This window comes from Perissodus microlepis, chromosome 17, assembly GCF_051167445.1.
Source record: "Perissodus microlepis isolate ML-2025 ecotype Zambia chromosome 17, ASM5116744v1, whole genome shotgun sequence".
Classification (NCBI taxonomy): Eukaryota; Metazoa; Chordata; class Actinopteri; order Cichliformes; family Cichlidae; genus Perissodus; species Perissodus microlepis.
The window spans coordinates 23,590,525-23,617,508 of NC_140477.1; the positions used below are offsets into that span (position 1 = coordinate 23,590,525).

A 26,984-nucleotide genomic window follows, 5' to 3' on the forward strand; every position below is an offset into this window, starting at 1 on the left:
ACATCCTTTCTGGAAGAATGTTAAGACCTGCAGCAGGGGACTGAAAATTAGGCACTAAAACCTCTTTTTTATATGAGAAACAGAAAAGTCATTGGGCCTGCCTGGTCACGAACTAGTGTTATCCTTACTGTGCTTTTATTATGGGCATTATACTTTAACAGGCTTCTCTTCTTAAGCTCAAGATCATCATCAGCTGCCTGTAGTATCAGTCCCGTTTTTTGCTAATACCTGGTGATAACACTGCTGATGTCCACCAAATAAAAGTAACATGATTAATAAAGAAATGTGACTAGCATGTGTCTCCATATGTTTTCCTGTCAGCGACCATGATTCAGCACGACTGAACTAGGGTGTACTACAAAGCCAGTACACCCTAGCTGAAAGTCAGTTTTCCGTGTGGATCTTTTTACTTGTAACTTGTGCTGAGCCCTTAACCTGGTCGGGGGTGGTTTGTGTTCAATTTTAGTTTAAAAATCATCTGGTAGCGCCACATTTTCACCGATTCTTTTATTTTAAGCATGTAGTGTGCAGTGCACCATCATAATTTTTTTAATCATCTGGTAACATCTTTGACTGAAGTGGGGATTGTTTTGTGTTTTAGTAAGGAACAGCTTGGCTTCTTCCACAGAGATCTACGAAACACCAATTTTTATCCAAGTACACTGAAAGCTTGAAGCAGAAAGCTTGGCTTAGTGGAAGAACTTCATAACCACCATTGTGATACCCACTATTTCCAACTAGGGCTGCCACGATTAGTCGACTAGTCACGATTACGTTGACTATCAAAATCGTCGACGACTAATTTAATAGTCGACGCGTCGTTTGAAGCTTTGTAAGATCACAAAAGACGCAGGAATAAGTAGTAGGATTTAAGAGTGTAATAACGGACTGAAACGGCAGCTGGCATCCTTGTACATGCAGTACTGCCATCTTCTGTTAAACCCCGAAGAAGAAGCAGCAGCTCTGTCCCAGAATTCATAGCGCAGCCCAGCTCAGTTTCCAACAATGGCGGCAGCTAGTTAGTTTTAATATTACTCTTATTATTCTTTCTGGGTCACAAAATAAACGTCTAACATATTTTCAGGCGAGAATGTAGCTGTGTAAACCTCAAATATCTGCTCAGTTTATCAAGACACCACATATTTTCAAAAGCGCTCCGACGTTTTCGGAGACATCTGTTACCCACTAGCTCGATAGCTAGCCGGGGTTCAAGGCTCACTAGAGCCGTGAGAACACCGGACTCCCGGCAAATCGTTTTCAAACCCACCGCCGTCTTTCACTACTCAGGTTAAACATGATATATAAGTCACTTAGATAACTTAAAAATGTTATTTTTTGGCTTTTTTTTTTAGTTTTTTATTTGTTCCTGAGTAAATCGGTTTGGCTGAGATTAAAGTTATAGTTTTTACACAGCTGAATAAACTTCAAGCAGACAACTGATTATCAGTAGTGTGAGATGCTCGAGAATATACTCCGGTGTCCCGTTATATTTTAGATAGCAAGGAGTTTATTAAACTTCACCGAAACAATCTGCAAATTTCATTAAAATTTAATAAACTATCATCTTGTCTTTATTTTTAGTTAGCACATACCTTAAACACTTAAAGCTGTAAGCTAATGATAGTTATATAAGAACAGATGCATGCTGGTGCAATAAGCTGTACGTTTTACGTCCAATGGATGCATGATCTGATTAGTCGACTAATCACAAAAATAATCGGTGACTAGTCGACTATCAAAATAATCGTTTGTGGCAGCCCTATTTCCAACTAAGGTTTTACGTATTATAGAGTCAGCTAATGCAAAGCAAGCCAGACTGTGTTGAATTTCATTCAATGTATACCCCTCAGAACGGCACTATTATCTCATCGTTGCAGCTCTCCATTTAAAAACCACCACTGAGTCAAAGGTTATTGTTGGTTTTTACAGTAATGGATAATCTGTTAGTATATAAAGTTTATTTTTTTTTAAACAGTTCACATTTCAGGTGTCAGCAGAGGTGTACAAAAAGCGTAAGAGCAGAACTTCAGAACTTGTAGTCTGTCAGAGAGGAGAAAGATCACCTTTATTTCAGCTCTGAGGTACTGCAATTAAGTGGCATTTATACCAGGGTAACCAGAGGGGATAATACGTATTTGAAATATATAATTTAGCCTCATTTCTGCTGTCCAATACAAAGAAATGTAAACTTTAACAAATGATTCCAAATTGCAAAACTCTCAGTTGTGTCTCTAATAAAACCTTTGCTCTGCTTCACTTCAGCAGCATCAGGTAATGTTCATATGCTGATTCATAGTTTTCTTCCATTTCTGATCTACTGCAGAATATTTTTAAGGCGGTTGTCTGCTATAAAAAGCTAGACCAGCAAAATCTCCTTCATGTTTTTCTGCATTTTATCCTCAGTTACTTCGACACAAATTCATCTGCTGTGATGCTTACACCTCTGATGAAGTCTCACAAGTGTCAGCTTTGTTTTTATATATGGATACGTACTGATAAATGATCAGAATTATAATATTTTGACACCGAATCGAATCAAATCAAATCAAATCAGGACCTTGTGAATTGGAATCAAATCAGAGAAATCAAAATCGATGCCCAGCAATATTTATTTGTGTCACAGAAACAGTTATATTTTAAATGTCACTTAAAGTTTTGTGGCCACTCTCATCTGCCATTGCTGCTTTTGAGTTTCAAACAAAATACATTCTGGAATAATTGGCTGTACCAAGCACATGCAAGTCCACACCGATGCATCCTTCATAAAATGGGCGGAGAAGCATAGCATAGTTGCATAATTGACTTGATACATATGCTGAACTTCAACAGTACTTAAGCTGTGACTGACAACATTTTACAGTTACACAAAAATACACACAAGGACTCATTTTGAGAAAGAGACAGTGTTAGCTACTGCTGAGCTAGCTAATGCTTTAAACTATCGTCTACAAAATGATGTAGCATAGACCTATAGTATGTTATGTTGGGTGCCTTTTAAAATATCAGCATGTGGTTGTATTTACCTTAATTTAATGAGCCGTCAGTTCCAATAAATACACCACCAGATTGTCGGGCACATGAAAAGTGCAAGGGGGGGTGTGTGTATGGGAGTTTGACACAACGACTTACAGACTCCAAAAATCAAGATGGCAGCCCCCATAAGTGGGAAATTTTGTCTTTACTCTTGTACAAAGGAAATGGCGCCACGTTATTCTTCTCTTACACATTTATTCATACACACACACACACACACACACACACACACACACACACACACAATAAATCCCCCATTAAGTAAGACTGTTATAGATTAGCAATGGTAACTGAACTACAAAAGCAATAATAATGGAATTATCCTATCCTTCTAAATATGGCTAGAAAATTCTAGCATGCAGCAGTACCTGTGAGGGATGAAGGTAAGGTTCAGGGGAGGCCAGGTTGGTCTGAACAGAGAGGCTTTTCTCCAGGAGGGCCTGAGGGAACCCCAGCCGCTCAAAGGTACTGCGTTTCCAGTGGTGGCCATCGCTCTGTGCTAGTGCCTCGTCCTCACTGAACGCCCTCACCACTGGTCCCGGTAATGGCAGAGGCACTGCTCCGTCGCTCTCATAGCCATCTTTAGAGCTGCCAGCTTGGGAAGCACCACCTCCCTGCCCAGAATCCCAACTGCACCTCTGTTTCATCACCTGCTGAGCCTCCCAAGCAAGTCTGGCCTGAGCCAGCATGGCCTCAGATGCTGTCCCAGTAAGCTCCACCTCCCCATAGCGAGTCAGTTCCTGTGGGAGGGATGGCTTGCGGCTTTTGCGTTTGCGGTTGCCAGAGGGAGAGAAAGCCCCAGGCCTGGCTGTAGAAGAAGAAGAGAGGGAATGTGTCTGGCTGGACGTCCAGGATATGGAGTCCTCATAAACTAACCTCTGGCTTCCCTCTCCACCCTCTCCACTGTAGTCCAGCAGGAGGCGGGGGTCTCTGATCAGAGATTGGCTGTGTTGCAGAGTGTAGGACCCCCCATATGAACTTCCATAGCCACCGGTTGTGCCGTAACGCAGAAGACGGTCTGCTGTCTTGAATCGAGGACTGGAAGAAGACTGCTCCACGTACACCAGCTGCTTAACATATTCCTTGCCCACAGGACTGTACTCCAAACTCTGAGTCTTTTCGGGACACTTCTGCCTGGTCAGAACCAGCTGGCCATAGGGTGACTGGCCCTGCTTGGGGGAGTGGTAAAGGGGGACTGAAGATTTTCGAGCAGGTGACTTGCCAGTGCTGTAGAAGGAAGAAGAATCAGAGAGGTGCATGTCAGTAGGAGGCTCTTCATAGATGGGTGGGGGCTGAAAGTCTGTTGGCGGCTCCTCATATAGTGGGGGCTCATAGGTGTAGCGGGGTGAAGGAGGCTGGGAGTCAGCTGAAGTGAGTCGATGGGTGTTTGAGCCACCCAGCTCTGCCCGCTTAAGAAAAGGAGACTGACGGCGGTCGGCATAAAGAACTGGGGAGCTGTCAGGTTCAGAAGGAGGGTTTCCTCCAGAGGGACAGCGAACTCGTGAGGTGGTGCCCCCTCCAGAAGGAGTGCTAGGGCTGGAAGGGTCACAGGGAGAGTAACCATTTCCCTGATGGGCCAAGAAGCTAGGCTCTCTGTCTGTCACCTTGATCAGCATTCGCTCTTTTGTACCAGTATTCCACCTGAAGGGAGAGGTCCTGATAGAAGAGAGCAGAAAAAAGAGAGGAGAGACATTTTGAAAAAGAAAAGAATAGATGCAGTTAGAGGATATTAAAGTTTGTTTTGAAGCTTATCAATTCCTGTTCCAGTTACTCTGTTACAATTAATCTTATAATTATTAGAAAAATACCTCATATTCACATTTATCTGAAAGTGATTGTTATTATAAGGTAATAAAACCAAGATTAACTTATTCCTAAATGATGGGAAGAGAAAAGCATGCAGAAAGAGAGCAAAAGCTCATGATATGAAGTAATATGCCTGCAACAGAACGGGATCACTACCATTTAATGATGACGTCACTGCTAAAAGCAGTAGTAGAATATAATCTGAACTGTGCAGGACTAAACTCTGCTCAGATTTGACCAAATGCGGCAAACGTGATTGGACAGCAGTTTAAAATACCAGTGGGTAATGTCCCAAGGCATACTGCAAACGCAACCAAAGGGTTTCTCAAAGGAAGTTATATTCCTGTGAGCCAGTCACTCAATAACAACAGAGCATTCCTTTCAGTTACAGAAACAAAAGTAAAGGCAGAAAGACCAAAAAGGGAAACAGCAACTGGATTTGAAAATAATTTTAAAATTAGAGTTTGAGTTCAGGGAACAGACTAGATCAGAGCGTGCATCAGCAGCATCTTTTCAGTATGTGGAAATGCTTAAACATCTGCAAAAAAGACACTGCATGGATGGGAGCATATTTTGATCTAAAACCTTCAATACGTACAACCTACCAGTTATATAGGCACTGTCGCAGAATTTGGAACTGAGAAATGATAACAAGCTGGATGGTCTTTCTCCTCTAAAGCTTAGAGGATGTTGCACACATGCTTTTAAAAAATGATTTCATGAGAATGTTTTTATTTCTCTGGCCACAGAACAGTTTTCCTTTTTGTTTCAGTCATTTTGACATGAGTTTTTGCCCAGAGAAGATGGGTGTTTCTACATCATATTCACATATGGCTTCTTCTTTCCATGATAAAGCTTCAACATGCAGATAAAAATGATATGGCATAACAGACTTGTAGATCTGAAGTAAAAAGGTAAAGTACCACTATTGTATGACTTACTGTCATGCTGTTTTAGCTCTTTAGCTGATATTAATCCATATGTTAACATAAAGGAATTATTGCAGTATTTTGGACGTTAAAAAAAATCTGTGTTGAAAGTGAGAAATACATGTATTCCTGTCTCATATTCACATAACTAAGTGGGGTTTTTTGGGTAGACTGGGGGGGGGGGGCATCATGGAGGTTGCACAGTGCCATTCTAATGGCTGAACATTACCCTAAGCATAGTGTGCTGTATACCTGTAACTAACTCAGTCTTACCTATCTGCCTCCTCTCTGTTGCCTTGTTTTTCGGACAGCTCCTGGTCAAGGGAGGACGAGGTGCTTCCTTCTCGGCTGACTTCGCTGTTCCGTCCTGGGCTGTTGTCAGCAGATGCTCGCCGCCCGCCACCTGGAGGACGAGTGATGGTGGCATCTGTGTGCTGCTTCAGAGTCTGCAGCTTGGCCAAGGGTATGATGTCACATCCCTGAGGCCGATGCCACACTGTGCGTTGGGTAGAGGCGTTATAGTAGTAGAAGCGTGAAGTATTGGGGTCAAACAGCTCCCACCACTGGTTCTCACCGGTACGCTTAATGCAAACACCCTGTGGTGGGTCCCACACGCACTCACCCGTTAGCAGATTGGCATACATATGCTCCCGTGTGCGTGGCTCAATGATTTCCACCCACTCCAACCTGTAAGGGCAGATTGCAAAATGATAGAATTACAGTGGCTACATACTCCATCTGCCAGCCTAACTAGCTGGTCAACAGAGCCCATCCACACCTCCCTCCTAAAACCCTCAATGTCTAAGGTGCAGATAAACTTGAGAGGCAAATAGCCAAAGACCCCCCCAGAAAGGACCTGCAGACAACCAAGGACCCCAGAGGCGTAAATCAGACATTCTGAAGGAGACTAAGGACAACCCACCCTACATGTTTGAGTGCCAGGGCCACAGATCCATACCCAACCCACGCAGAAGAAGCAAGCCACCCAGCCCAGTGCAAGCACCAATGACTACAAGGACCCCAGACCTAACATCCCAGGACAGCAAGGCAGTAATCACTCATGCTCCCCACCACCACCAATCAAGACAGACACACAGATACCCAGAAACAGCAGCCCCAGCTCTCCAGCTCCCTGAAAAGTCGCCAGAGATACAAAGACCAACCCTGGCCACCTGTAAGGCACATAGGTAGATGAGACTAAAGCCGAGCTCCCCCTAAAACAGATTCATCCAACTGTTTTTTTATTGAGGCAGATATTCTCTCCAGATTAATGTGACCTAGAATTAAATTTGTAGTCAACTAAGGTTAATAACGGAGTTCTACAGGGTTCCATGGTAGGACCAGTTCTGTCTATGCTTCCCCTAGACAGTGTCTTTAGAAAGCATAGCATACATCTTTACTGCTATGCAGATGATACCCAACTTTATCTATCTATGAAGCCAGATAACACACCCCAATTAGTTAACCTGCAGAAATGTCTTAAAGACATAAAAACTAGTTTATGCATTTATTACCTCTAGGCTGGTCTACTGCAATTCATTATTATCAGGATGTTTCCCCGAACTCCTTGAAAAGCTGATCCAAAATGATGCAGCAGAATGCTGACAGGGACTAGAAAGCGAGAACATATTTCCCTTTATTGGCTCCCTGGTTAAATCCAAAATTGAATTTAAAAACAAAGTACTGTACCACCCCATTAGAGCACGTCACTCTCAGACTGGGAGCTTACTTGTGTTTCCAAGGGTATTTAAAGTGGAATGGGGGTTAAGAGGCTTCAGCCTTGTGCAACCAGTTTGGATTTGGGCAGCAGACATACTTTCTACTTTTAGGATTAGAATTCAAACTTTCCATTTTGATAAAGCATATAGTTAGGGCAGGGTCAGGTGACCTGGAATCCTCAATTAGCTATGCTGCAATAGATCTATGCTTCTGGAGGAATCCCATTTTAATGAACTGCATTTAATCATTAGTTCATATTAATATCTGGCTCCTGTCCACAGCATGTCTTTTGTCCTATCTTCCTCCCTTTACTGCCAAACAGTGGTGGCAGATTGCCACCTCTCCCTGAGCCTGGTTCTGCTGGAGGTTTCTTCCTGTTAAAAGAGATTTTTCCCACTCCCCTCTGTCGCCAAAGCACTTCTTACAGGGGCTCATTTAATTGGTTTTCTCTTTTTTCTCTGTATCATTGTAGGCTCTTTATTTTACAACATAAAACACGTTGAGACAACTGTTATAGTAATGTAGTGCTAAATAAATAAAACTGAACTGAATCTGCTTGCTAAAACTGCCGGACAGGCAAGGTTTAAAAAAACTAAATAAAAAATGTTGTCATCCACCCTCTTTTTTGAAAAAATCTTGACCCTTCTCTTCTTTAAAGAATTTAAAGACCAATTTGAAAATTACAGTTTACTGCTAAGATTTGAAACTTACCAGTTTACATCTTATAACTGTTCCAAAGAGACAGCCCTTCTTAGAGTCTGCAGTGACATTTTGCATACTGATGCAGGCGAAGTTTTGTTCTGCTTGACCTCTGCCTTACTGATACTGTTGAACATTTTGATCAATAGGCTGAGATACTAATGTCTAGTATTGGATGATATCTGTCTCAATGTTTTTTGTCTGTGGCTGTTTTTAAGTTCTGGTTCTCTTCCACTTCTCCTACTATAAAGTTCTGTTTTGGGCCTTTATTGTTTCTGTTATGATTTCTTCCTCTTCAGCACATTTTAAGCACTTTTAAGGAAGTCTCAGTGACAATTCTCGCTGCTATGAAGGCGACATTCAGTTGCATATCTCTTTAAAGCCCAAAGATGTTTCTGGATATTTTGAAGTACTCACATACCACAACATCACTAATTCAATTGCACTAGCTCACAATTCAGAGTACACATTAATTCTGGCTCTGGTTTTGACTTTTAGACCTGTGGATAAAGAAGCCGTCCATCCAACCAATGTAATGGTTGGATGGACACCAGAGAACTTTTGATCTACAGCAACTTCCATGCTGTCTTCACAGCTAACAAAGTGTTGTGATGGCACAAGGGAGAAGATGTTGAGTGTTGGAGGATCCCTGTCCCTAGGCGCACAGCAGTGGCTGACTACAACTGCTAGATGGGAGGAATGGACTCATCAGTTCATATGCTTGGGACCCACCAAGTCTGCTGGAAAACCAGGAGGTGGTACATTGCAGGGCTCCAGCAGCTACAACAGCTGCACGATTCACAAAATGTTATGGGCCAAACAGCACAACAAGCAGCAGAGTCACCAGGATGACTTGTGTGCTCATCTCCTTGGTGTTTCATTCGAATCCAGGTGCCCACCAACACCCAGCGGCAGCTATTTTCCTGCCTCCACAAGTAACTGCAGAAGACAACAAGGCAAGCATGGCCATCAAAGCAAGGTAAAATTGCACTCTGTACAAAAGCAAAAGTCCTCCAGTGTGAGCATGCAAAACAAGTCTCTGTCTCTAAGTAGACAGGGACTGCTTTACCATCTACCATGTTTTCTTGTATTTGTTTTTTTTTTTAAATAAATAGTCCTTTTGTGCACTTTGGGAGGCCACCATGTTCAGAACATCTTCTGACTATGGTCGTGTCCAAATTCATGGGCTGCATCCTCCTGAGGACGCATTTGTGCACCGATTATGTCACAGCGACGCGCCGAAGGCTGTCCAAATTCGTAGACTCCTCCGAATGCAGCCGACAAATGCGTCCTCCTTTTCCCCGAATTTGAAGGATGGGTTGGGTGTGTCCTTCGTGGCCCACCATATCCCAGAATTCATAGCGCGGCCCAGCCAAACTCCAGTTTCCAATAATGGCGGCCGCTACTAAGTTTTAAAATTACTCTTATTAATCTTTCTGGGTCACAAAATAAACTTTTAACATATTTTCAGGCAAGAATGTGGGTGTGTAAACTTCAAATATCTGCTCGGTTTATCAAAATATCGCATATTTCCAAAAGTGTTTCGACGTTTTCAGAGACGTCCGTTACCCACCAGCTCGATAGCTAGCCGGGAGCTCGAGGGTCACTAAAGCCACCGAGAACGGCACATCATTTTCAGATCACCACGGACTTTCGCTACTCAGGTTAAACGTAATATATAAGTCACTTAGAAAAACTAAAAATGTTATTGTTTGGCTTTTGTCAGTGTTTTATTTGTTCGTGAGTAAATCGGTTTGGCTGAGATTAAAGTTATTAGATTAGATAAAATAAAACTTTATTAATCCTCCGGGTGGGTTCCTCCTTGGTTTTCACACAGCTGACTAAACGTCAAACAGAAAACTGATTAAACAGAAGTGTGAGATGGTCGAGAATTTACGCCAGTGTCCTGTTATATTTTAGATAGCAAGGAGCAGACAGCCGAGTTTATTAAACTCCACCGAAACAGCGGTGACGCTAATCAGAAGGCTAGACCGTCCAATTTCACAGCAGTTTACTTCCGGCCTACCCGACCTTCTGAGGACCCGGCCCACGTAGACCGCGAAGGCCGGGTCCTCAGGAGGATGCAGCCCATGAATTTGGACACGACCTATGCCTGCATTTTATATTATACATGTATATTTAAAAAACCTGCAACAATTTTGTCTTCAAAGCTGATGTATTAGAAGCAGGAAAATTAGGCAAGTGCAAACTGGTGTGAGAATTGTGCAGTGCATATGCGTCTGCAAAGCTGCAGACCAGTCAAGGTGCCCACTGCCCAGTATGGTGCTCAGTATGGACATTTTCACTACTCAAACTTACATTTGTAATGTATTGTCATGTCATGTGCTCCAAGTTCAAGATCCTTAGTTCCAGTTTATCTTTCGTTTGTTTCTTGTAGTACGTATGTACTTAGTTTTAGTTTGTTTTTTCCAGCAGCAAAGCTGACACTTTAAGTTAAATGATCAAAGAACTGACCTCACAGCCCACTGTTCATTCAGTGGGCTAGTCTCAGTTATTGTGCAAATGTACTGCTTATAAGGTTGGGAAAACCAGCAGTCAGCTGACGCTGAAGAAGTCACTTTGATGAGTGACGAAAAGTTTCTCCCACTAAAAAAAGCTATGTCCAGATGAACAGAATCAACTTTTTGGGACACTTTAAGCTAAGTTTACCATCTTTGAGTCTAGCGTTTGGGTCCAACCCCTGCCTGCCACACAGCTCACCTTGACACATTCCTTTGCAGACGATCAGTTAGCTGTTTGACGACTACTCTTTCTAGAATTTTCAGAGGGCCCGGTGGCGCCAGTGTTCGGCAGCCTCGCCTCTGTCAGTGCGCCCCAGGGCAGCTGTGGCTACAATGTAGCTTGCCATCACCAGTGTGTGAATGGGTGGATGACTGAATGTGTAAAGTGCTTTGGGGTTCTTAGGGACCAGTAAAGCGCTATACAAATACAGGCCATTTACCATTTACCATCTTCTAAATTAGTGGATGCCATTTCCTCTGCAGCTTGCGAATTATTAATTCTACTTTAAGGTGCACATTTGAGAGTTATACCAAGGAGTCAAGTACTTCTGATTTAAGACTTTCTTTTTCAGAGGAACTACAGTGTCCAGGGTCAGACACCATGAAGATGTAAAATTATCAACACGATAATCGACCTTGGATGGAGCAGAGTTCAGGTAACTGCTCCACACTGTTTGTACATGGCATTGAAGATGACAAAAGACGATTAACTATATCTTTAAATTAGTTCTAACACTTAGAAAGACATCTACTGTGGTGAAATCTATTCCCAACTGCTGTGTAATCCATTATTGTAAATTGTAAATTTAACCATAGACCCAGATGGAGTTTTAATTTGAAAGTCTAACTCTTAGCCTTGTCCATCCTAATTGGAAAACTCAAAAACCCGCTGACTTTTTTTCTGATTTAGTACTCACTTCAGATCAAATAACTATTGTGTGTGATTTTAACATACATATAGATGCTGAAAGTGACAGAATCAACACAGCATTTAATCTATTATTAGACTCAATTGGCTTCTCTAAAGTTATAAAAGAGCCCACCCACCACTTTAATTACACTCTGGATCTCGTTCAACGTTGTTGTTGAACTTTACATTTACAATAATGGATTCTAGAGCACCACCACATTAACCAATTATGGCCAATTAATCCCACTATCTCTGCTCTGGATCTTTATTTAACAGGCCTGTTCCGCTTCATCTGACAAGGATTCACTCTGACAACTGGTGTACCATTTCTTTCTCTCTTTTCTTTCTCATACACAAGGGGCACACATAGTACCTCGCATAACTATAGCTGCACAAGTCTTGGCAAGGCTTTCTTTAAGAGTTCAATTCAGTTTTATTTAAATAGTACGAAATCACAACAGCAGTCACTGCTAAGCACTTTATATTTATATGAGGTAAAAACCTTGAACTAATGGAGACAAAATTCCCAAAATCAAGCTGGGAGCTGGTTCCACAGAAGAGGGGCGTGAAGTCTTATTAGAATTTTTGAGACAGTCCGACAATAATAAAATACATCCAAAAAGTAATATATTCATAAACAAGTTTTTTTTAACATCAGGGGTGACACAATGTTTCTAATTTTAGAGATATTGCACAACTGTAAGAAAGTAGTAGTTTGTTTAATAAGCACAATAAAGTTAAAAAAAAAACAAAAAAACAACAGCCCAAGGTAATGCTACCCAGATTAAGTATCTGGTTAGACATCATGTTTCAAAGATTTTTAGGGCCAAGTACAATAACCTAATCTGAGTGATGTGAATGCTGAGATGGTGTTACAGTTTTGTTTTTGTGGATGTGTGAATTTCAGAATTTGAGTGGGACCTGTTAGCTTCAGGTCCCACTTACAGAGAGGCACTGGTTTGACTGAGTTAGTAGTGTGTCCATACAGCTTCAGCCTTAATGACCCATGTGAGTATCAAACCTCCAAATGAACACTCAGACTGTGGCTGGTGCAGGAAAGTAAGTTCAATCTCTATAGAAGTTTCCCGGAGAAATGATAACGTCCAACCCAAGCTCTTTATTAAACCCACGATGCATTGTGCATTACAGGTTAAATAAACAGTAAATTATGGATTAATTAAATGTTAAAGGCTTTCATTCTAGCTAGATAAAATGCACAGGGAAAGCATTAAAAATATAGTTAATTAGTTTGAATAACTTTGATTTTCTGAGATCTCTATTGCAACAACTCAACCTTTAAAACACAGAATAGAGGCTATAACCCTGGCATTGCTAAAAGCTCCTCCTCCCTCCCCTTAAAAAGGTCAACTTGCATAGATTGCATTTCTTCTCCCCAACCATTTGTCTTTATAAAATCACTGCTCTCCGTTGCTGGGAGACCACTGAGAAGACTGGCAACACTTCCGAGGATTAAATAGGAAGAGGGTATTGGACGAGGACAGATGAGGAGTCGAGGTGGTGTGGGATAAAGCGATAAAGAAGTAGACATAAAGGCTATGATATTTCATTTCCTGCTCCTTACATAAGCAGAACCAAAATGTTCACACCTACTGGAGCTTTAACAACAAGCCCATCCTTAACAGCCCATGAGGGATTTGTAGGGTTTATATAAAGTTATCAAAATAAATATTAAAAAAACAAAACAAAATGGGTTTTCTTTTGGTAAAAAACATATTTATTAGGTCATAGGTGAATTATGACCAATTGCAATGGCCCATGTCCCACTGAGACTGCTGACAGTCTTAAGTCGAAGTATTGGAGCCTGTTCCTGCACAATGTGACAGATACTTCTTTGAGGATTTTTTTAAAGGTGTCGTGGCATTAATGGAGGATTTTTTTAAAGGTGTCGTGGCATTAATGGAGGATTTTTTTAAAGGTGTCGTGGCATTAATATTGCTGATAATGTCAGAAGTTGTGAAGAAAAGTTACATTTATGGAGAAACACATATCAAAGACTGCTCTCAGCTAGATCAACATCTTTTTGAACTGCTGCATTTTTTGACTAAGATGTCGCCAGTATGGCAGCCTCATCGCAGGCTCCCTCAAAACTACAATATTTTATGCCCTCCATATTGCACAATATTCACCTGCTGACTTTCTGTGTGTGTGTGTGTGTGTGTGTGTGTGTGTGTGTGTGTGTGTGTGTGTGTGTGTGTGTGTGTGTGTATATACAGGGAGTGCAGAATTATTAGGCAAATGAGTATTTTGTCCACATCATCCTCTTCATGCATGTTGTCTTACTCCAAGCTGTATAGGCTCGAAAGCCTACTACCAATTAAGCATATTAGGTGATGTGCATCTCTGTAATGAGAAGGGGTGTGGTCTAATGACATCAACACCCTATATCAGGTGTGCATAATTATTAGGCAACGTCCTTTCCTTTGGCAAAATGGATCAAAAGAAGGACTTGACAGGCTCAGAAAAGTCAAAAATAGTGAGATATCTTGCAGAGGGATGCAGCAGTCTCAAAATTGCAAAGCTTCTGAAACGTGATCATCGAACAATCAAGCGTTTCATTCAAAATAGTCAACAGGGTCGCAAGAAGCGTGTGGAAAAACCAAGGCGCAAAATAACTGCCCATGAACTGAGAAAAGTCAAGCGTGCAGCTGCCAAGATGCCACTTGCCACCAGTTTGGCCATATTTCAGAGCTGCAACATCACTGGAGTGCCCAAAAGCACAAGGTGTGCAATACTCAAAGACATGGCCAAGGTAAGAAAGGCTGAAAGACGACCACCACTGAACAAGACACACAAGCTGAAACGTCAAGACTGGGCCAAGAAATATCTCAAGACTGATTTTTCTAAGGTTTTATGGACTGATGAAATGAGAGTGAGTCTTGATGGGCCAGATGGATGGGCCCGTGGCTGGATTGGTAAAGGGCAGAGAGCTCCAGTCCGACTCAGACGCCAGCAAGGTGGAGGTGGAGTACTGGTTTGGGCTGGTATCATCAAAGATGAGCTTGTGGGGCCTTTTCGGGTTGAGGATGGAGTCAAGCTCAACTCCCAGTCCTACTGCCAGTTTCTGGAAGACACCTTCTTCAAGCAGTGGTACAGGAAGAAGTCTGCATCCTTCAAGAAAAACATGATTTCCATGCAGGACAATGCTCCATCACACGCGTCCAATTACTCCACCGCGTGGCTGGCAAGAAAGGGTATAAAAGAAGAAAAACTAATGACATGGCCTCCTTGTTCACCTGATCTGAACCCCATTGAGAACCTGTGGTCCACCATCAAATGTGAGATTTACAAGGAGGGAAAACAGTACACCTCTCTGAACAGTGTCTGGGAGGCTGTGGTTGCTGCTGCACGCAATGTTGATGGTGAACAGATCAATACACTGACAGAATCCATGGATGGCAGGCTTTTGAGTGTCCTTGCAAAGAAAGGTGGCTATATTGGTCGCTGATTTGTTTTTGTTTTGTTTTTGAATGTCAGAAATGTATATTTGTGAATGTGGAGATGTTATATTGGTTTCACTGGTAAAAATAAATAATTGAAATGGGTATAAATTTGTTTTTTGTTAAGTTGCCTAATAATTATGCACAGTAATAGTCACCTGCACACACAGATATCCCCCTAAAATAGCTAAAACTAAAAACAAACTAAAAACTACTTCCAAAAACATTCAGCTTTGATATTAATGAGTTTTTTGGGTTCATTGAGAACATGGTTGTTGTTCAATAATAAAATTATTCCTCAAAAATACAACTTGCCTAATAATTCTGCACTCCCTGTATATACACATATATATATATATATACACACACATATATATATATATACATATATATACACACACATATATACATATACACATATATATATACACATATATATACATATATATATATATATATATATACATATATACACATATATATACACATACATATATATATACACATATATATACATATACATATATATATACACATATATACACATATATATATATATATATATATATATATATATATATATATATATATATATATATATATATATATATATATATATATATATATATATATATACATACACATACATACACACACACACGTACACATACATACATACACACACACGTATACATACATACATACACACACACGTGTATACATACATACATACGTGTATACATACATACATACGTGTATACACACACACGTCATTACATAGGTTTACAGTGTTTCAAACATTAAACATTTGGTTTGCTTACCAAACCAAAGCAAAAGAAAAAAAAAAAAAGGTGCTCAAAAGAAGAAGGCAAAAAGACAGCAGGATGAGTATACTGCCACGAGGATGAACTTAAGAGGTGCAGTCAATGATTTTGCTGAGCAAAAGACCCAAATGATGACATTCAAATAGGCAAGCAGTAGGGGTGGATGATAGTCTCAAAATTATCTAAAATTATAAATTATAGTGGCCTCCTCGTGGTTAACCAGGAGGTCAAGGGTGGAGAGTAAGCAGGTCAGGGGCCCAACTGGAGACCAGCAATAATTCAGAAGGGGGCTGGCCAGAAGACCAGGAGGGAAAACTGAGCTATTCTGTGGGCCAGCTGGTAGGCCGGCAATGGAAAAAGGGGTTTTCTGGGGACCAACTAGGAAGCCAGAAATTGAGCTTTTTGGGGTTTGCCTAGGCAGCCAGCACTGATATCACAACAGAACTTTGTTTATATCACATAAAAATGTACTAATATTATCTTAGACAAAATGATAATATTGCACAGCTCTAGTGAGTAGTTTGTCTTTCTGTTTTTGTAAAGGCTTGAAACATTATTACTTCTATTACTACATCTTATATGCTCAAAATACACATTAATATTGTAATATTAATATATTGTAATAATAGACTGTGATAAATATATTCCATTTTATTTAATTTTATTCCATTTTATTTATATCGCACCAAAGGACAACAGTCAACTCAAGGTGCTTTATATTGTAAGGTAAACTCTCTACAGTAATATAGACAAAACCAACAACTTAACAGTCATATGATCCCCTATGAGCAAGTACTTGGCAACAATGGGAAAGAAAACCCCCCTTTTCAACAGGAAGAAACCCCCAACAGGGGCAAGCTGAAGGCTCTTCCTATCATTGTACTTTCTTTAAAAATTTATTTATTTTTTTGCCTTTCAGCATTTATTGAATAGAGAGACAGTGTAGATAGACAGGAAAGTGGGGAGAGAGAGAGAGAGGGGATGACATACAGCAAAGGGACTCAAACCCGGGCCTACTGCTCTCTGGCCATAATACATATGGTCGCCTGCTCACCCACTGAGCTAAAACGGTGCCACCTCCCATTGTACTTTTAAATATGCTAGGAACCACAAGTACGCTTGCAGTTTGAGAGTAAAGTGCTCGATTAGCAGTGATGTGGTATTATGCAGACTTTACGATAAGCTGGGGCCTTTAGATGTTGTTCTGGGTTCTTTTGTGACCTCCTATATGGGTTTTCAGCGTGCTCTGGGAGACATTTTGGTAGGCCAGTCACTCCTGGGATGGTTCATCACTGTTCCAAGATTTTCCATTTGTGGATAATGGCTCTCGCTCTGGTTCACTGGAGTACTAAACCCTAAAGAAATGATGTTGTAACCCTTCCTAGACTGATAAACGTCAATGCCTTTGTTTATCAGCTGTTTCTTTAGGTCAGGGCATGATGTGTTGCTATGTGACATCTTTTAGCCTACCTCACTTTATCAGACTGGTTCTATTTAAGCGATTTCTTGATTCAACAGGCCTGGCAGTAATCAGGCCCGGGTGTGGTAGTGCAATTAAACTCAGCTTTCAAAAACAAGAGGAAATAAAGAAGATTAAAGCTGCAAGCAGCAAGGATCTTGCACTTGTGGCTAACCCCTGCCGAACACCTTAAATGCCCACTAGGTGGCAATGGAGAGTCTATTGAATAATCGATAGATTACTCACAATTACTAAAATAATCGATAGCTGCAGCCCTACATGAAATAGCTTATTAGTTTTTTTCCATTACATTTGTGACCTAGAAAATAAGCAAAATGACTTAACTGGGTTAGGATTAAGTTCAGTGATATCGAGAATATATGGGGAGTGATGTGCTTGCAGTCATTCCCCAAATCTATGTGAATGTTATCATGACCACTGGTTAATGATCTTAAGAATTTTCATACTAACGATCATGAAAATAAACTCAAAGTCAGTTGTGTTTGTTTCGGGAAACTGCTGAGACTGAAGACGTCACTCGAATGAGTGACAAAACATTTCTCCCATTAAAATAAAGAAGAGAGAAAATTGAGGCAGCAACTAATTGGGCAAAACCCAGACTTCTGAGGCGGATCACTTTCCAATAGCTAAAAGAATGATTCAGCACTCTACGCATACTAACACAGCTTGATCTTAAAAAAGAAAAACAAATCCCCAACAGTGTCACCCACAAAGCACCCCCACACCATCACACCTCCTCCTTCACGGTGGGAACCATGCATGCAGAGACCATCCGTTCACCTTTTCTGCGTCACACAAAGACAGGGCGAGTGGAACCAAAGATCTCAAATTTGGACTCATCAGACCAAAGCAGAGATTTCCACTGGTATAGTGCCCATTCCTTGTGTTTCTTGGCCCAATCAAATCTCTTCTGCTTGTACTTTTGGACACATTGAAAGTTTTAGCGATTTTTTGGACTGACTGACATTCAGTTCTTAAATTAATGATGAACTGTTGTTTCTCTTTACTTAGCTGATTGGTTTGTGCAATAATATGAATTCTAAAAGTTGTCAAATAGGGCTGTCAGCTGTGTACAAACCTGACTTCTGCACAACACAACTGATGGTCCCAACACCATTAAGAAAGCAAGAAATTCCAGAAATGAACCTTGACAAGTCACAGCTGTGAAGTGAAAACCATTTCAGGTGACTACATCATGAAGCTTATTGAGAGAAGGCCAAGGGTTTGCAGCACAGTCAACAAAGGGTGGCTTCTTTGAGAAATCTAAAATATAAGACATATTTAGAGTTACTTATCAACTTTTTTTCTTTTCTAGGTAATTCCATATATCTTGCTTCATATATTTGATGTCTTCAGTATGTATCTACAATGTAGATAGTGGTAAAAATAAAGGAAAAACATTAAATGAGAAGGTGTGTCCAAACTCTTGACTGTTTGGTGTTCATTAAAATGCTTTCAGAATACGGCAAATGTACAGTGATTCAGCTCATAAATCATGACACACTGCTCTCCCTAACATAAGCTCACTTAATAGGTTGAAAGTATCAGTATCAGTATCGGTAATACTTCCCTTAATTTACTTGGTATCAGATCAATACCAAACTCTGTGGTATCCTACAGCACTAGCACAAACAACAGGTCAGGCCAAAACTGTATATCTTAAAGAATATATACCAGGAAAGCTGATCTGGCAACCGTATCGGGCTTTAAGGATGTCCTGTGGCAGGTTACAATGTTCCAACTGCAACTACAAATGCTTTCAGATGGGGAGCTGGTGGCACACAAAGGTATTTCTTGGCCAGGCATCTCACTGCTGAATAGGCAACTTCATGTTCCTTCCACCATTTAAGAGGGTCAGCATCACTCTCTACACAAACTGCCAATAAGTAGCTAGAAATGTAATTTTTGATTTGCTCCCACTGTATGAAAGCAGTGACTGCAGTGACATGACAGAGATACATTTTTAAATGTATCTCTGTCATGTCTCAGCTGAGTCCTCAGTCACAATCCTCAGTCTAATACAAGCACAGACACACACCTGACACTTCTGTCAGTCTGCCCCAGGTCAGCTGTGGCTACAACTGTGGTTTGCCTCCACCAGTGTGTGAATGTGAGAGTGTCTAGAAAATATATAAATGCAATCCATTATAAGACCGATAGTTTATGTACGTTTCAGTTGCATAACTGGTAGATCTATAAGTTGGCTATCACTTATGAAAATACTTGTCTTATGGTCAATAGACATATTTAGCTCTGTAGATGATTCTATAAACTTTGTATTTAACATTATGCCTACCATATTTTTTCTTACTTCAAATCAACTGATTCAGTATCGCACTCACCAAAGGCAAGATGAAGTCTGTGACCAAAACACTGCAAGCTCAGCCACTTGGTCAGCTGAACCACCTTGACTATATGTCAGTCATTAAAGCTTCAGGTTGAACTTCCAGCTTATGAGGCCAACCTGCAGAGCTTCACTTATATGCGCTCCCATGTGGTGTTGGAGGAAGTAGCTGGTCTGGAAACAGACACTTTTCAGTTTACAATTAAATGTTTCAGTGACACTCGTGTATGACTCACAGAGCCTGTGAGCCATTATTGCCACATATGTACATGGCTGGCACATATGTGGCTGGCACATATGTGCCTGGCACATATCGGCACTGATATGTGGTCCAGTGTTTTTAGTGATATGACAGGCCACTGCTTTAGTAATGTCACTCCACGTCTCACTTTTTCACTCACAGCACAGGTATATTTGTTTTTAGTGTGGTTTGTATCGGGGCAGGAGACTGAAAATACTGCACGGTCTGGGCTACAGCACGCAGTTTCACACATTCTTCATACTGCACTTTATGGTGCTGTTGTAAATGGTGGAAAAGATTATAAGTGGTTGAAACTTTTGTTGTCCCAACAAAAGTTTCAACCACTAATCTCCCACTTTGAAGCCAAACCATCTCCAAGTAACTGAGCCATTGTTTTTCTTTCTACCACCCAGCTCCTCTTCGATAGCTACCATCCAGTTCAGATCCGTCTCCATTCTGTCACTGGCTGCAGGTGTAGCGATTGGGGAGGGGGGGTTTGTTTGGTGATGAAGGGAGGTGGGGCAGAGTGACATTGTGTAGCGACAAATGTGGAAAAGGCTCTATACTTATAATTGTAACACAGCATCGACTACATCCATATAAATGATATGGTCTCATCTTATATCTAGCATGAAAGTATATCAATATTTCTTAAAAACACTATATCTCACCCATTCCTAATATAAACATACATAAGCAATGTTTGCTTTAGCAAGAAAGATATAAAGTGTTTCATTAGGAAGCAGTTCAGTTATGTATCATCATCCTGATAATAATTGTGTTTTTTAACTGCAACGTCTGGTTGTGATTGCTGCATACAAATTACATGCAACAATAATATACATTATGTATTAGAAAAGATGTAAACTTACCACACACACATTTGGGTGAGGAAAAGTTAAATTGCTTAGGTTTAAAATATTGTGATCCAGGGATCTGATGAAATTCCCATGGTTGATCAGACTCTAAAGACATATTTATGTCAGATTAAGACAAATTAAAAATACTTATGACTTTTTCTAATTTGGAAACATCAATGTTACTGCTGTTGGAGACACATATTACACACAAAATGCCGGCTTAATGCATGGTCTAAAAAGCTTCCTTAAAACAGTGGTCTTGAGGCACTTACTTACAAGGAGACACAAGAAACACAGGATAAACTAAATGTGGGATGAACTAAATCTAAGAAATTCTTGTTTTATTCTTGTTCTCTTATTTTTCTTGCACAGCACTTTCATCAGCTGTTATGTTGTTTTAAAGTGCGTTAGAAATAAAGTGGAAGTGGAAAGTTTATAAAGGCTCATGTGATGCATGGTTGGGCATGTGAAATTAGCTTAACAGCTAAACCATAAAAATCACACGTTGTGAATACATGCTCCTAAAATTTAGGGCAACATTTGAGACCTGTAGCGAGTAGTTGTAAGTAGAAACATAGTAAACTCCCATGAGAAATTACCGAATAGGCAGGACTGAAACAGGATCTGGAACTTTTTGCCACCAGGTCCAATATTTAGGTTAGTAAAGACCCTCCATAAAAGTAGGACTGGACAGATGGTTTGAAAGAGTAAAAGAGGCCATTTATGTCCACTGTGAATGACCATCATTAAACAGGTGTTGGCTTACGACACCAATTGTTAACCAAGTACAATGCAGACTTGAGATCCCTTCCAACACCAGTTTGGGTGTTTGTTGGTTTGGTGTTTTGTTTTTTGTTTGTCTTTTTTAAAACTCAGTTTAAGTTTATTCTATAGAAAACATCCAGTTACCAAGTTATCAGTTAATCAGCTCTAGTGTCAGGAGCCTGGAGGAGATCATTTTGCTCAGCTTTCCTATAACTGGTACATGAACTCATTCTTATATAGCGCTTTTCTACTCTACAAGCACTGAGAGTGCTTTATACAACATTCCTCATTAACCTATTCGCACCCTTTCATACAACACTTCTTGTGTTTAAGTGCTTTTTATCAGACATTCACACTCTGCTGGACACATTGGAGAGTAACTTGGGGTTAGTATCTTGGCCAAGGATATTTGGCATACAGACTGGAGCAGCCAGGGATCGAATCACCAATCTTCAGATTAGAAGGTGACCAGTTCTACCTTCTTGCTACTACAGCAAGTGTAAAAGCATTCACAACTGATTAAACCTAAAAATATCAATTATTGATAGTCAATTTGCTGCTTAACCTCCTAAGACCCGAACTCTTCCACAGCATGCATTTTTAATTTCTCTTTGATATTTGGGCTGATTGGGACCTGATGAATGTAAAAACAAAGAATTACCAGATTTTTTTTTTTTACCTGATTTTTGTTTCTAAGAGAAATGAGAGCCACATATGAGGATATTCGTTTAACATTTTGATCGAACAGTAGCAGTATAATGTCCTCATAAGTGGATATCAGGCCCTTGTAGAGTAAAATGGACTATTTTGGTCTACATAACCCAAAATGTGATGCCCACATATGTGGACGCCAGGTCCTAGGAGGTTAAAGGACCGTGCTGAATCAATCCTGTGCACTGAGCCAAAGGCCTACCACACCTGGTGCATGGTCTTTCAATTAGTGAAACATAAAGACCTGCTTGACCTCTAATTTTCTGCTTCTAAATTCAGATTAAACTGAAGTTAATTTACTCGGCCCTAAAAGTCTTAGGCTACGTTCACACTGCAGGTCTTAATGCTCAATTCCGATTTTTTGATCAAATCCGATTTTTTTTGTCTGCTTGTTCACACTACAAATAAAATGTGACAGCAAACACGCTCTAGTGTGAACCCTCAAAGCGGCCCACATGCGCAAAAGAAGTTGTCACACACAACGCGCTCTGTTTAGACCCAGACCAAACAGTATTATTTGACTGATGGCCCTTAATATAAAGACTTGTTTTGTACTTTACGTTTCCCAATTTTTGCTTTAAGTTATAAAGTTATTTTGTTATTTACATATGGCCTAATAATGATCCTTATTGCTGTTTTAGAGAGGAGCGGTGCTTCAAAGGATAGTTGGAAATGTCTGTCAGAATCTGCAGATTACACAGTACAAATAAAATGTTCACGTTTCTCCAACGTTGTCTTCCCAACAGTTTCACTAACATCTACACTGGATGGCCAGGAAGCGTTCGCGATGTCTTCTCCGGTGCTGTTAATTGGCATCTGTCTTGTGTCAATGACGTAAAAGACGGATTTAATGCGACATGACCGTTCAAACAGCAGTCGCTTTCTAAAATATCAGATATGTATCGGATTCAGGACCACATACGAAAGTGACCCAGGTCGGATTTGAAAATATCGGATTTGTGCCGTTCACACTGTTATACCAAGATCGGATATGGGTCGCATAGGGTCAAAAAAGTCGGATTTGATGCGCTTTCGCCTGCAGTGTGAACGTAGCCTTAAAAATATGGAGTCTAATCTTACTCTGAGTGGCATTACCATAGCCTCCAGTAACAGTGAGGAATGTTGGAGTCATTTTTGAGTAACGTAAGTCTAATGTGCCTTGTAAACAAATATATAATACTGCTTTTTTCCAATTAGAAGCTGAGAGCAAGCTGAAAAACTAGTTTGTGCAATTATTCCTTCTAGGCTAGAACACTCTAATGCATTATTGTCAAAACTCCCTAAAAACTTCAGTTAAACCAAAATGTTGCAGCAAGAGTACTGACAGCATATTTCACCCACACTAGCTCCCTGTTAAATCCAGAATCCAATTTAAAATCCTTCTCACCACATACAAGGTCTTGAATAATCAAGCCTCATCTTATTTTAAAGACCTTACAGTATCGTATCACCCCAATAGAGCACTTCACTTTCAGACTGCTGGTGTATTTGTTGTTCCTGGAGTATTTCAAAGTGGAATGGGAGGGCCTTCTCTTCCTAAGTCTGTTCTGTTAGAGGTTTCGTCCTGTTAAAAGGGAGTTTTTCCCATTGTCACCAAGTATTTGCTCATAGGGGGTCATCTGATTATTAGTTTTTTTCCCTATTTTTTTCTCTATAATTGTACAGCCTTTACCTGACAGTTTAAAGCAGCTTGAGGGAGCTGCTGTTGTGATTTGGTGGTATATAAATAAAATGGAATTGAACTCAATAATGAAGCCAGGTTCAAGGAACATTGCATTGCCACATAATGCCCTATAACACCGGACCTTAAAGAAACACTCTAAGATAGAGAAACGACAACAAGACCTTCTCCATGGTACAGTCACTCTCCTTCAGATGCCCACCCCGGCTCACAGGATGGTGGAAGAGGATTCCATGGCTGAAACAGAGGGCGTACCTGAGGCAGATGACATGGCAACTACTCTGACACCTGTTCTTACTGCAAACAAAAAAGACATGCTGGGCCTGTGACTGCCCCATGAAGAGGGGCTAGAAGTGTTACTGGACCAACTGACCAAGCGAGGTGTTCCAGAGGAGGAAGCCACAGCTGCATATAACACACACACACGCTCCTGCAATGAAGAAGTACTTGCTACTAACCTCGATACACCTACCTACACCAATACAGACAGCAATTAAGCCTTTAGAGCAGAAGAATGATTCTTTGACTTGTACTTATGTAAAATACTCACATAAAGCTTATAAAGCTTTCCCCAATTATACTTTGAATATTAGTGGCAAAGACATTGATTGTCTGACAGACTTTGGTACCACGTACTGTTATCAGAGTAGTTGGATTTCCTGCTTTGAGTGACAGTTTTCTGTTTGATCCTGTAGTACTATTGTTAAAGAAAATTTCACTGCCCCCTTGCATTGTGGTGGTGCTGATGACACATACATTTTTATGCTCCCCTCTCGTCCCTGATAATCTGCTGGTTGGCGATTTGATGTTTCTGATGGTGCGTGCGTGCGTATGCAGACACACACACACAGACACACAGACATATATGTCTGTAATCACACTCCTTCTGCAGCTGTTCTGGATTTTACTACAAGTGATTTGATTTATATTGTGATTTTGTTTCCATATCCAAAGATCCAAAGCAACTACCAGTGACAACAATACCCCATCAGCCTTGTATGGCTGAAGGGTAAAATGATTGTGAATAGATTGTATACAGGGCAGTAAAAAAGCATTTGCCTCTTTTCTGACTATTAATTTGTCTTAAAATCATTTTTGATATTAGATAAAGATAACCACAGTAAATACAAAATGCAGTTTTTATATGATTGTTGAATTCTTTTATTTTTAAAGGAAAAAGGATTGCCAAATCTGCCAGGCTTTATGTGAAAAATGATTTGCTCTCCTTGTTAAATCATGAACTGGGACTAACCACATGTTTCGGGAAGCTGAGTTAAATTTCACCAGCCGCACTCAGGCCTGATTACTGCCAGACCTGCTGCATCAAGAAATCTCCTAAATAAAACCTGCCAACATGAAAAAGATGTCAAAAAGCAATCAGTCATGCCACAAACAACAGAAAACTAAAAACTAAAGCCCTTCACATCTGAATGTCTGGAAAAGGGTTTGGAGACTCAAGTGAACCACAGAGAGTCACTATTCAAAAATGGGGTAAACTTAAAAAATTACTTTAGCATGAGTCGCCACCCAACTGAAATTATTTCAAGACCAGATCAACAAATAGATGATCCCCAAGAATTCTGGGAAAATATTCTGTGGGCTGACTGATGAGACAAAATCTGAACTTTCTGGGAGGTTTAAGTCCCATTTTACTTGTTGTAAGTTAGTTTGATGTTCATAAAAAGAACATCAAACTAACATCATGGTCTCAGGCTGCTTTGCTGCTTCAGGACCTGGATGACTTGTCCCAAGCAATGGAACCGTGAATCCTGCTCTCTACCAGAAAACCCTAAAGGAGCATTTCACCTGGCCATCACGTCCCTGAAGCTGAAGCTCTCTTGGGACATGCAGGAAAACAATGATCTGAAACACACCAGCAAGTCCACCTCTGAATAACTCAAAAAAATAAATAAATAAGGTTTAATTCCTTTGATATCCTTTCAAACAAACCTTAATACTCTCCAGTGTGGCTGAAAATAAATAATTAGGCAAAGAGGGCTCGTTGTCAGGGCTCACTGCCAGTTTTTGAAAACTTGCAGATCTTGCTGCCACGGCTGACAAATATGCAAAAACTATGCAAAAACTAAGAGATCAGGAAGAGGGAAAATACTTTTTCATAGTAAATATACATACATAACAGGACAGATAACTCTTTGTAGTCGTTGCACAGTCGTATCTAGAACAACAGTACAACGAAATTGGAAACTGTCCCACATCTGCACTACAAACAACACAAACTAAACAACACAACACAGTAACTTAATAAATAAAAAGAAGAAATAAAAAGAACGAGTGTATGAATAAAAGGATTGAGTGTATGTTTCATTGCACGTTGTTGTTGTTGTCGTTGTCGTCGTCGTTGTTGTTATCCCCCCCAAAAAGTCCACAGAGGTAGCCAATCAGGTCAGCTGTTGCCTTTGCTTAGGCCTATTGCTCTGTTGTAAAAGCTGTCCTGAACAGCCTGAACCTCCTGCCAGACGGCAGCAGCTTAAACACCCGGTGTCTTGGGTGTGTACAGTCCTGTAGGATGCTGCGTGCCCTCTTGAGACAGCGAGTGCTGTACAGGTCCTTCAGGGAGGGAAGAGGATGTCCAATGATTTTTGGGCCATATTAATGACCCTCTGAAGTGTCTTTTTGTGTGCCGTGGTGCAGCTGGAGAACCACACACAGATGCAGTCATACACTTTCAGTGGAGCAGCAGTAGAACACAATCAGTAGCTCCTTCTTCAGGTCCATTTTTCTGAGGATTTTCAGAAAATGGAGACGCTGTTGGGCCTTCTTTAAAACCACCGAGGTGTTTGAGCTCCACTGGAGGTCTGTGTCTATGTGCACACCCAGGAACTTGAAACTGGACACCCTTTCCACACACTCCCTGTCGATGCTGACAAGCTGCAGCTCAGACTTCCTCCTTCTGAAGTCGACTACCAGTTCTTTTGTCGTGGTGGTCTTGAGGTCCAGGTTGGTGTCCGCACATCAATCCGACAGCCTCTGAAGCTCAGCTC

At 40.7% G+C, this 26,984-nt stretch overlaps 1 protein-coding gene across 2 annotated transcripts in view; it reads right to left on the reverse strand.

Annotated features, from left to right (window-relative positions):
* The window catches only part of arhgap39 (Rho GTPase activating protein 39), a 67,458-nt gene that overhangs the window by 31,084 nt on the left and 9,390 nt on the right, over nucleotides 1-26,984 (reverse strand). For both annotated transcript variants that reach the window (XM_084909111.1, XM_084909112.1), the window contains exons 2-3: nucleotides 6,042-6,455; nucleotides 3,402-4,689 (exon numbers count right to left, since the gene is read on the reverse strand). In XM_084909111.1, the coding sequence (XP_084765237.1) occupies nucleotides 3,402-4,689; nucleotides 6,042-6,455 (1,702 nt within the window). The remainder of the gene's footprint in view (nucleotides 1-3,401; nucleotides 4,690-6,041; nucleotides 6,456-26,984) is intronic.